We start from the raw sequence: 12,314 nt of genomic DNA, 5'->3' as shown, positions 1-12,314 counted from the left end.
GACAGCAGGAACTATGGAGTCGGCGCTTGGACAGTGTGCGGAGACCCCACACCTCCCCCGTGGCCGTAGGGCCATTACAGCCACTTCTGGGAGCAGCACAGAGTGAGGGCAGGCAAGAAGCCTGCCTTAGCTCCGCTGTGCTGCCGGCAGCGGTGGCCGGGAGCCCCCGGGCCCTTTTAGATCACCAGGACTCCTGGGCAATTGCCCTCTTTGCCCCCCGCACTGGTGAGTCTGCTGTGCACTCTCTAGAAGGCTCAGTCAAAATTGCAATCACTGCATTCAATGAAGCGCAATGACTATTCTACTTCTATTCCCCAGATGACACAAGAGAAAGCAAGATCACGATTCTAACCCCATCTCTACACCCGTCAATGGAGAAGGAGTTGCATGCGACTGAGAGAAGAAATTAAAACTCATGAACAGCTGCACTCCATCTGCATGTTGGGGAACTGAGGGAAACAAAATACCTTGTGTTGCTTCCTCTGGACCGGTCCAGTTGTGCATCACCCCTGACACTGAAATTTGCAAAATGGCTAAATTTGCTCTTAGTGAATAGAGAAGTACTTTTTTGTCTCATAACAATCATCTGAAGGGAGTATGATAATTGTAAGAGCTTGGATAACAATCAAGGCCAGAATTTTTTCAAGCTCAGATTGTCAGTTTTGTACGAGTATTTTAAAAAAGGGGGAAAAGTCTCTCTTATTAATATACTAATATGCAGAACCAACCATATGACTTAAGTAAATTCATATGCGATTAGCTGAAAGAATTCGAAGTACAGTAGAATCTCAGAGTTATGAACACCTCAGGAATGGAGGTTGTTTGTAACTCTGAACAAAACGTTACGGCTGTTCTTTCAAAAGTTCACAAATGAACACTGACTTAATATAGCTTTGAAACTTTACTATGCAGAAGAAAGATGTTGCTTTCCCTTTATTATTTAGTCGTTTATGTTTAACACCGTACTGCACTGTATTTGCTTTTTTTTTTTTTTTCCTTTTCTCTTTTTTGTCATTGTCTCTGCTGTTGCCTGAATGGATACTTCCGGTTCCGAATGAGGTATGTGGTTGACTGGTCAGTTCGTAACTCTGGTGTTCATAACTCTGAGGTTCTACTCTATATGGTTGTATACAAACACTAAATATTGCATTACTAATAGATCCACTCATTTAAATTATGGATTCCTGAACTGGCTTAGAAATAAATACTGTAACTGTGCAGGGAAGGCCCAAATAAAGGAAGTATAGCATGCAGCTAAAAGAGGGGATGACTATTCTAACTTTAGTCAACAAGAACATTAAAGAAACAGCAAAATTGTTACCCTGAGTGTTTCATAGTACTGTATTCACCTATCAGTTGGTGAGAAAGGACTGAAGACAGATTTTTAAAAAGAAGAAAAAAACAGACTATTAAAAAATTAAAAATATGTTCTTGTTCTAATATATGCAAGTGTAAGATCCACTCCAACTCTATGCTCTGGAGAAGCTTTTTCTCCTTTTTCAACACCATCCCACTCTCCAAACCCTCTAACTAGCTGGCTTCCATTGGGCTATCTTAATTTAAACTAAGAGCTGGAATACGTGGCAGTTTCAAGTTTCTGCTCAGTGATCTTCCTTAAATCAGCTGATAAAAGTGACATATAGGCCAAGGGCACCGGAACAGGTGGGGCCAGGAGTAATGCCCCCCCCCCTTTTTACCAGCCATAATAGAGAGCAACGGAGAAGGGGTGGAGAGGAGCAAACAGAGGGCGGGATCTTGGGGGGGGAAGAGGTGACAGGGGAGCAGGGCCTCAGGGGAAAGGATAGTGCGAGGGTGGAGACTTAGGGAGAAGGAGCTGTGGGGGGCAGAGCCTCGGGGAGAAGGGGTGGTGCAGTGTCGGAGTCTCAGGGGAAGGGACAGCGGGGGGTGGGGGGGTGGAGCCACAGTTCAGGAACACACAGCCCACCCCACACACACACACACACTTTTAGGGACCTTCTGCCACTCCTGGTACAGGCAGAGTGTATCCTTTACTCCTAAATCAGAGGTTCTCAAACTGTGGTCCGCAGACCACCAGTGGTCCGTGAGCTCCATTCAGGTGGTCCGCGGATAGTTCCCTCTAAGGTGCGCACCTTGGCAGCCACACACGAGAGAATGAAGAGCCACCCATCTAATTAGTGGAGGTGCAGGCGTGGCTCCACTAATTAGGTGCCTGGACCCTGAAGATGCACATGTAAGGTGAGGTGGTGGCCTTGTGGGAGAATAGGGGGTAGGTGGGAGGGGGCAGTGGGGTGAGAAGAGGGGGTGGGGGGAAATTTGGGATGTGCAGGCCAGAGAAAGAGGCAGGGGTAAGAAGCCGGTACCAGCCCGTACGCTGCCAACGTTAAAGCTTTAACATCGCAGCCCCTTCCCAGCCTCAGCTTTGTGGCTGCTGTGGCAGAGGAGAGACCCCTCCCCACCCTCCTTCCCAGACCCAGTTCGGGGGCTGCCGTGGCGGTGGGGAGAGGGCACATCCATCACATTAGAAAGGTAAGAATACAGATATTAAAATAGGAGTTGTGTGCTTTTATCTGTAGAACAAAAAAAGTTTTTATATATATTAGTGTTTTTATCCAAAACGCTTTACAATAGTTAGCTAACGGTACAAGCAACATTTGGAAAGATCATTAAGTGGTCCTCTGAGACCCTCAGCAATTTTCAAGTGGTCCACAAAGATTGAGAACCACTGTCCTAAATGATTAAGCATTTTGGGCCACTTTCCTCCATTGCCTTGCACACATGTAATTATTTACACATGTGCAAAGTTTGTGTAAAACAATATTCTGATTTTGCAATATTTTACACACAAGGTTGCCCAGGGGTCAATGCAGCACAAAATAAGGCATTTTAACTTTACACAGACTTCTAACCTGCCTGTGAAAGATAACAAGGGTGTCTTCATATACTCCATTAAGGAAAGAAAACAACAACAATTTTGTACAAAAGCAACTTTAAATGGGTTGCCTTACATGTAAGTCATGAGTGAGGAAATTCAAAATTAAGCCTTCCTCGCCATATTCAATTTGCTCTGTAAAATGTATATTCACCATTACTGAAATATCCAAAAAATATTACCTACCATTCTCTAATTCATACATAATTGGTACAATCTTTACATTCCAGTAGTTTTCTTCCTCTTCTGTTTCATTTACTCTTGAGTCATTCTCTGAGCCTTCAAAATACATTTAAAACATAATCATATATTAGGTGGAGGTTTTAACTGCAGCACAAATAAACTTTTACAAGTATTTTATGCACCAGGTTAACTGAAAATGTTGCAATTTGCTAACTTCTGATTTGTCCCCCAATCCCAATTTTTTAAATTTAAACTCTCTCAAAAATAAACCCTTCAAACAGAAATCAGATTGGATGCCTTTCTAAAAGGTATGCTCTTGTTCAATCAGAAGCCGAGGATCAAGATCAAGCCTTCATAAAGCAGCACTGGTGAAATTCTATGGCCTGTGTTATATAAGTCAAACTGGATCATCATAATGGTTCCTTCTGGCCTTAAAATCTATGAATTTATTAACTCAATTTTCAAAATTGCGGTAAATAACTTATTATAGCATTATTATAATAGTGGCCAGATGTCGTCTTTGATTACAGGGATATAAGTTTGAAGTACGAATGAAGGAAGGACCATTCCCCTCAACTCAGAAATCCCATTCTTTACACCCGCCATCCAAAATCTAGCAGAAAAACCTGGACTAGGAATAATATGCCTTCATATGATCTGTACAGTGTTAATTATAGCCAGCTGATCAGAATGCTCAAGAGAGTGTGGTAGTGCTATCCCTTTTGGTTCAAGCAGTTAGACAATATTTGCTGTGTCATGGGTTGTTTCTATTAGTAGAAAAAATGTATGAGAATAAGGTATATTCTTTGAGGCAATCATTATTTACAAATGTTAGCCTATATATATATATATATATATGTTAGGCATTATATACACCACATTAATAGGTATTAATTGCACGGTATTAATAGAATATACATTATATATATTTGTAAGTGGTGGGAAGTTATGTTAATAGAATGTATTATGCTCTCCCAACAATTCTGTTCACCCATGTCAAGAATACCACCGTATTTTGCAAAGCTGAAGTCAGCTTTGAACTTGAAAATAAGAAACCTGTCAAAGGCAAAATACATTAATGTTCTGCCCCAGTACAAACGGGGGAGGTACCTTCCACAGTAGTCCACAGACTAGTACGTGGACTACTAGTATACAAAAGAAAGATAAGGAAGGTACAGAATAACTGGGAAAAACTGGTGAGTTGGATTTTAGTGACGTAGAGAGAGTTTTGCAACTTGTAAAAATTGTCAAAAAAATGGGTGATCGGGCAACAAAATGGCAGGTAAAATTAAATTTTGATAAGTGCAAGGCAATGCACATTAGAAGACAAAATCCCAACCATACATACAAAATGATGGGATATAAATTAACTATTACAACTCAAGAAAGATCTCAGAGTCATCATAGCTAGTTCTCTAAAAATATCTGCTGAACATTCAGCATCAGTCAAAAAAACCTAACAGAATGTTAGGAACGTGGCAAATAATATGTCATAATACCACTACATAAATTCATGGTATACCCACACCTTGAATACCATGTACAGTTCTGGTCACCCTCTCTGAAAAAAAGATACCTTTCTCTGTACCTTTTCCAATTCTAACGTAACAAAAATGATTAGGGGTATGAACAGCTTCCATATAAAGATGGATGAAAAAGACTGGGACTGTTCAGCTTGGAGAAGAGACAGCTGGGGGCGGAATATGATTGAGGTCTATAAAATCATGAATAGCATGGAAAAAAGTGTTATTTACCCCTTCACATAACACAAGACCCTAGGGTCACCTCATGAAATTAATAGGCAGCAGATTTAAAACAAACACAAGGAAGTACTTCTTCACACAGCACACAACCTGTGGAACTCATTGTTAGGGGATGTTGCGAAGGCCAGAAGTATAACTGGGTTCAAAAAAGAATTAGATACTTTCATGGAGGATAGGTCCATCAATGGCTATTAGCCACTATGGTCAGGGATGCAATCCCATACTCTGGGTGTCCCAAAACCTCTGACTGGCAGAAGCTGGGACTGGACAACAGGGGATGACTCACCTGATGATTGAGAGGGAATGAACAGAACAAGGCAATTATCTGGCACTGGCCACTGATGGAAGACACCCCTGCCGCCCTACAGCTCTGTTGCTAACTGGCCTGACAATGAGGCCTGTATTTTGGGTGCTGGCTCCTGTCATTTCAGCTATCTTACTCCAAAAATGAACTTAACTGCTTCTTACATTTATCCTGAATGAAATGCAGCTGTAATGCCCACTGGCTTCACTGAGGTTTCACCCAACCTCCATTATAACAGTATATATCCAAAAAACACGTGAGACTTCCAAAGCAGACTGTGAAGAACTTCAAAAAGATCTCACAAAACTAAGCGATTGGGCAACAAAATGGCAAACGAAATTTAATGTGGATAAATGTAAAGTAATGCACATTGGAAAAAATAACCCCAACTATACATACAATATGATGGGGGATAATTTAGCTACAACTAATCATGAAAGAAATCTTGGAGTCATCGTGGATAGTCCTCTGACAATGTCCACGCAGTGTGCAGCGGCAGTCAAAAAAGCAAACAGGATATTAGGAATCATTAAAAAAAGGGATAGAAAATAAGACAAGAGAATATCTTATTGCCCTTAAATAAATCCATGGTACGCCCACAACTTGAATACTGCATACAGATGTGGTCCCCTCATCCCGAAGAGGATATACTGGCATTAGAAAAGGTTCAGAAAAGGGTAACTAAAATGATTAGGGGTTTGGAACAAGTCCCACATGGAGAGATTAAAGAGGCTAGGACTTTTCAGCTTAGAAAAGAGGAGACTAAGGGGGGATATGATAGAGGTATATAAAATCATGAGTGGTGTAGAGAAAGTGAATAAGGAAAAAAGTTATTTACTTGTTCCCATAATATAAGAACTAGGGGCCACCAAATGAAATTAATGGGCAGCAGGTTTAAAACAAATAAAAGGAAGTTCTTCTTCACACAGCACACAGTCAACCTGTGGAACTCCTTGCCTGAGGAGGTTGAGAAGGCTAGGACTATAACAGGGTTTAAAAGAGAACTAAATAAATTCATGGAGGTTAAGTCCATTAATGGCTATTAGCCAGGATGGGTAAGGAATAGCGTCCCTAGCCTCTGTTTCTCAGAGGGTGGAGATGGATGGCAGGAAAGAGATCACTTGATCATTACCGGTTAGGTTCACGCCCTCTGGGGCACCTGGCATTGGCGACTGTCGGTAGACAGGATACTGGGCTGGATGGACCATTCTTATGTTCTTAAATGTGAGGTTTGTGATATCAAGATATAATTCTGCATTACAACACACAATATAAATGTTTCTCTCCCTGAGACTTAAGCTAAATGGAGTGTTTCTTTGGTGGTGGTGGTGGTGGTGGCATAGTTGCTCTCTGGAGTACCTCAAAACTGAAGTGGAGATTTTCAAAAGTACCTCAGGGATTTAGAAACACAAGTCTCATTGATTTTCAATGGGATTTGTGCTCCTAAATCCTTTAGGTGCTTTTGAAAATCTTATTACTAGCTCCAATGGTGACATCTTGAAGGCAGCAGTTGGCTTGCTATACAGGAAACAGAAAAAGGTTCAGAGAGGATGGCTACTAAAAGAGAGAAGAGGATTTTGAGAGGATTAAAAAAAATCATATTGCTAAGGCTCCTGAAAATTTTCTTGGACCTTTTTATTGGCTAGTTTCAAGGTGAACGATCTGTAGTATATTATTTTAGCTAATGGTGAACCTCAAATATCTGAGAATTTTCAAACATAATATTTTGTCTCCTTTACTCCATTAATATAAAATATCCTTAAAATACTATCCACAGCCCAGAGGAGTGGTATCGAACAGGTGACTGAAAACTGAACCTTGAATTAAGTTTTTTCACTTCCCAAATTGACAGGAATTAGGTGCAGTGTGGAGTTGGGGCACTTGCTTCTTAGGGGAATTTTGGAAAAAAATAACTCTAAATTGGTTTACAGCAGCATCAATTGACCAGAAGCATAACTCACTAAGTTCCAAGCCTCTTGGCCAGAGAAGAACAACACTGAGAAGGTAGTGAGGACCATACTTAAACAAAGAGTAGATTGTACATAATGACAACCAAAAACTAAACAAGATCTCCATGAAGGTGCAGTGAGTTCTACCAAATTCTCTACAGACATGAAACCTGCAGTCTAGACTCCATCAGATTGTCCCACATCTTCTGGCCTCCTTTGATTCCATTTTGAAAAAGGGTTGGATTGGTCATATCCCATGAGCAAAGAACATCCCCAGCATGGGGAAGTTCTTAGCTGGTACCGTGGCTGTTCCAAAGCCCGCTGAAGGCAGTGGGAACCTTTCTATTGACTTCAGTGGGCTCTGGATAAGGTCCATAGAGAGAGTTCCTCCCTTATCACCCTTGCACAGAGAATGAGAGGGGGTGGAGAGGAAAACCAAGGAGAGGATCATGAGTAAGTGCTCTGGCTATTCTCTCCTGATGGACAGCCTCTTAGGGCTATTGTAGAGCCAGCCTGCAGTCTCCCTGCACTCTGCAGAGCAGAGACTGGATGTAACAGGAAATGTGGGCCACTATTTATTAAGTCTTGTGGCATGTTTCTCTTATTCCAAAATTATTCAAACTCTGTTGTAAATCAGTCTTTTTTTTATCTCAATGTTTTAATCACGGAATCCAAAGAAACAGTTACAATAAATTTCTAGTTCAAGATAACTTGTAGGATTTACTTTTTCAAAAAAAAAAAAAAAAAGCTGGAAAACAAAGTTCAGACATTACTTGGTTGAATAAAGTGATCCAATCTGTAAATACCAGAGTATTAGACAGATAAGATGGGTGAGGTAATATATGTTATTGGTCCAACTTCTGTTAGTGAAAGAGACAAGCTTTCAAGCTACACAGAGCTCTTTTTCAGGTCTGGAAAAGGTACTCAGTGTCACAGCTAAATACAAGGTGAAACAGACTGTTTAACATAAGGAGTTAACACATTCGAAGGGACCATTCAAAGCAATTTACTCTGTTAACACCCCTGAAGTCACAGGACAAAAAAGGGGGCGGGTGGCTAGTGGTTTACAGATTGTTGTAGTAAACCATAATGCCAGTGTTTTTATAAAAAGACCATGATTTTTAGTGTCTAGCAGTTAGGAATTTAAGCTTCCAGGACTATCTTTTGATAGCGTTGTGCAGGTTTCCTTTGAGCATGAGAACTGAGAGGTCAGATATGGAGTGACGCAGGGAAGAAAGGTAAGCAGCAGGATACGGACCCTGGACTTCAGGAAAGCATACTTCGACTCCCTCAGGGAACGGATGGCCAGGATCCCCTGGGGGACTAACTTGAAGGGGAAAGGAGTCCAGGAGAGCTGGCTGTATTTCAAGGAATCCCTGTTGAGGTTACAGGGACAAACCATCCCAATGAGTCGAAAGAATAGTAAATATGGCAGGCGACCAGCTTGGCTTAATGGTGAAATCCTAGCGGATCTTAAACATAAAAAAGAAGCTTACAAGAAGTGGAAGGTTGGACATATGACCAGGGAAGAGTATAAAAATATTGCTCGGGCATGTAGGAATGTTATCAGGAGGGCCAAATCGCACCTGGAGCTGCAGCTAACCAGAGATGTCAAGAGTAACAAGAAGGGTTTCTTCAGGTATGTTGGCAACAAGAAGAAAGCCAAGGAATGTGTGGGCCCCTTACTGAATGAGGGAGGCAACCTAGTGACAGAGGATGTGGAAAAAGCTAATGTACTCAATGCTTTTTTTGCCTCTGTTTTCACTAACAAGGTCAGCTCCCAGACTGCTGCGCTGGGCATCACAACATGGGGAAGAGATGGCCAGCCCTCTGTGGAGATAGAGGCGGTTAGGGACTATTTAGAAAAGCTGGACGTGCACAAGTCCATGGGGCCGGACGAGTTGCATCCGAGAGTGCTGAAGGAATTGGCGGCTGTGATTGCAGAGCCATTGGCCATTATCTTTGAAAACTCGTGGCGAACCGGGGAAGTTCCGGATGACTGGAAAAAGGCTAATGTAGTGCCAATCTTTAAAAAAGGGAAGAAGGAGGATCCTGGGAACTACAGGCCAGTCAGCCTCACCTCAGTCCCTGGAAAAATCATGGAGCAGGTCCTCAAAGAATCAATCCTGAAGCACTTGCATGAGAGGAAAGTGATCAGGAACAGCCAGCATGGATTCACCAAGGGAAGGTCATGCCTGACTAATCTAATCGCCTTTTATGAGGAGATTACTGGTTCTGTGGATGAAGGGAAAGCAGTGGATGTATTGTTTCTTGACTTTAGCAAAGCTTTTGACACGGTCTCCCACAGTATTCTTGTCAGCAAGTTAAGGAAGTATGGGCTGGATGAATGCACTATAAGGTGGATAGAAAGCTGGCTAGATTGTCGGGCTCAACGGGTAGTGATCAATGGCTCCATGTCTAGTTGGCAGCCGATATCGAGTGGAGTGCCCCAAGGGTCGGTCCTGGGGCCGGTTTTGTTCAATATCTTCATAAATGATCTGGAGGATGGTGTGGATTGCACTCTCAGCAAATTTGCAGATGATACTAAACTGGGAGGAGTGGTAGATACGCTGGAGGGGAGGGATAGGATACAGAAGGACCTAGACAAATTGGAGGATTGGGCCAAAAGAAATCTGATGAGGTTCAATAAGGATAAGTGCAGGGTCCTGCACTTAGGACGGAAGAACCCAATGCACAGCTACAGACTAGGGACCGAATGGCTAGGCAGCAGTTCTGCGGAAAAGGACCTAGGGGTGACAGTGGACGAGAAGCTGGATATGAGTCAGCAGTGTGCCCTTGTTGCCAAGAAGGCCAATGGCATTTTGGGATGTATAAGTAGGGGCATAGCGAGCAGATCGAGGGACATGATCGTTCCCCTCTATTTGACATTGGTGAGGCCTCATCTGGAGTACTGTGTCCAGTTTTGGGCCCCACACTTCAAGAAGGATGTGGATAAATTGGAGAGAGTCCAGCGAAGGGCAACAAAAATGATTAGGGGACTGGAACACATGAGTTATGAGGAGAGGCTGAGGGAGCTGGGATTGTTTAGACTGCAGAAGAGAAGAATGAGGGGGGATTTGATAGCTGCTTTCAACTACCTGAAAGGGCGTTCCAAAGAGGATGGCTCTAGACTGTTCTCAATGGTAGCAGATGACAGAATGAGGAGTAATGGTCTCAAGTTGCAGTGGGGGAGGTTTAGATTGGATATTAGGAAAAACTTTTTCACTAAGAGGGTGGTGAAACACTGGAATGCGTTACCTAGGGAGGTGGTAGAATCTCCTTCCTTAGAGGTTTTTAATGTCAGGCTTGACAAAGCCCTGGCTGGGATGATTTAACTGGGAATTGGTCCTGCTTTGAGCAGGGGGTTGGACTAGATGACCTTCTGGGGTCCCTTCCAACCCTGATATTCTATGATTCTATGATCATTTTATGAAAAGCATTCACCCATGGATGATAGGGTATTTTTGTCTTTTATCATTTTTCTGTCAGAGTTCATTTGAGAGCATAGTGAATGTCTGGTTTCACCCATAAAGCTCTCATTGGGGCATTTAGCACACTAGATGAGGTATATCATGCCTTGTTATAGGCATGTGTAAGACTCATGGATCTTGAAAAGTGTATTGGGAGAGTATTGATTATTGTAGCAGTGGAGATATGACTGCAGGTATAATATCTGTTATAGCAGGATCAGAAGAGAGGGTTCAGGAAAGATTCCTTTTAGGATGTGGTCACCCTAAAGTGTGGGTTGTAACTGTTTAGTGATACCCCATAGGGGATTCCAGTGTGGTGTAGTGGGTGACAACTATCGGTATGGCGCCAAAGAGGTTTTTTCCCCTGTATTGAAGTATGCTCTCTCAGGGTATTTGGATGGTCCGTTCCATGATGCAATCTACTCCCCTCAGGCGGGGTGTCCTTGTTTGAAGGCAGTTTTAAGTGTGCATCATGGACTTTCTTCCTGAAGCCTATTCTGTGATATCTGAAGGCCTGGCTGTAAATAACAGATTTTTTTTAGTGTGTTTGGGGTGGTTTCTGGATCTGTAAATGTGTGTTAACTACTTATGCTAAACAATCTGTTCCAGCATGTATTTAGCTGTGACACTCTGAGTATCCTTCCCAGACCTGAGGAAGCGTTCTGTGTAGCTTGAAAACTTGTCTCTTTCATCAAAGGAAGTTGGTACAATAAAAAAATATTACCTCACCTACTTTCTCTCTCTAATATTCTGGGACCAACGTGCCTATGGTGACACTGGAAACTCCAGAGCACGTATAATTTTACTTGACAGACTCCTTACCTGATCAGAAACTGTGTCTCCTGACAGCATGTGCAAACTAATGTAAGAATCTGCACAGTTCATTCATTGTATAAATCTTAGTGTAGTAATTATTTTACAAGAACAGAATATACAATATAATAATAACGTAAGAGTTAAGAGGCTTTCTTCCTGTGATCAGTGTCTCAAGCCTTAAATCTGTGCGTCTGTGCTGAGAGCATTTGGTTGGGTGAAACAAGGAGGATTAAGATTCATAACTGACCATTTTAAATGGTTTCACTTTTAAAAATCAAAATTCTGTAGCTTAATTTTCACTATTCAATGTGCCCATTGTAAAAATTTATAATATCTATTTCTAGGGCTTATGTAAAATGGCTGCTGTTTCATGTAAAATATACTGAACAGATAGGATTTTTAAAAGATTATTTCTTTTGCAGACTTTTTTCATTCCCAAATGAAATGAGCTGATAGTATTGTTTAGGTTCCAAATGACTAGTAGCTCATTTAATAAAACACTGCACAGAATTTGCCATGAAGGGAAGCTCTGCTCTGAACAATGTAAGAGAACAGAGGTGAAATAGGAGTATTAGAAAAGCTCACAGTGCTGCTTCCTGCCACAGTCTAGATGCAGATGAATTACTTTTCCTCCGCCCTTATGATTCTGACACCCCATCCCTGAATTCATGTAAAAAACTCAATATTGCAAGAATGTATGTAGCAACTTTATACACCTGATTAGTCCCAATGAATAAGATTATTTGTGTGCATGTTTGCAGTGTGAGGGTAAAAGGTCACACTAAAAACTAAAATATGCTGTAAATCTAAAAGGTTATTCAGTTTTCATCAGAGCATAGAGCAGTCTCTCTCTTAAATCTCTCACATACACCAAAAAAACATGGAATCCAAAAACCAAAAGTAATTTAATTAAAATCA

At 41.7% G+C, this 12,314-nt stretch overlaps 1 protein-coding gene across 9 annotated transcripts in view; it reads right to left on the bottom strand.

The window, feature by feature from the left end:
* The window catches only part of ARMC2 (armadillo repeat containing 2), a 135,694-nt gene that overhangs the window by 80,078 nt on the left and 43,302 nt on the right, over positions 1 to 12,314 (bottom strand). For all 9 annotated transcript variants that reach the window (XM_073336949.1, XM_073336955.1, XM_073336952.1 and 6 more), the window contains one exon: positions 3,098 to 3,190. In XM_073336949.1, the coding sequence (XP_073193050.1) occupies positions 3,098 to 3,190 (93 nt within the window). The remainder of the gene's footprint in view (positions 1 to 3,097; positions 3,191 to 12,314) is intronic.

The sequence above is a fragment of the Lepidochelys kempii genome, chromosome 3 (assembly GCF_965140265.1).
Source record: "Lepidochelys kempii isolate rLepKem1 chromosome 3, rLepKem1.hap2, whole genome shotgun sequence".
NCBI classification, from domain to species: Eukaryota; Metazoa; Chordata; order Testudines; family Cheloniidae; genus Lepidochelys; species Lepidochelys kempii.
This window is presented reverse-complemented; position numbering and strand designations above follow the sequence as displayed.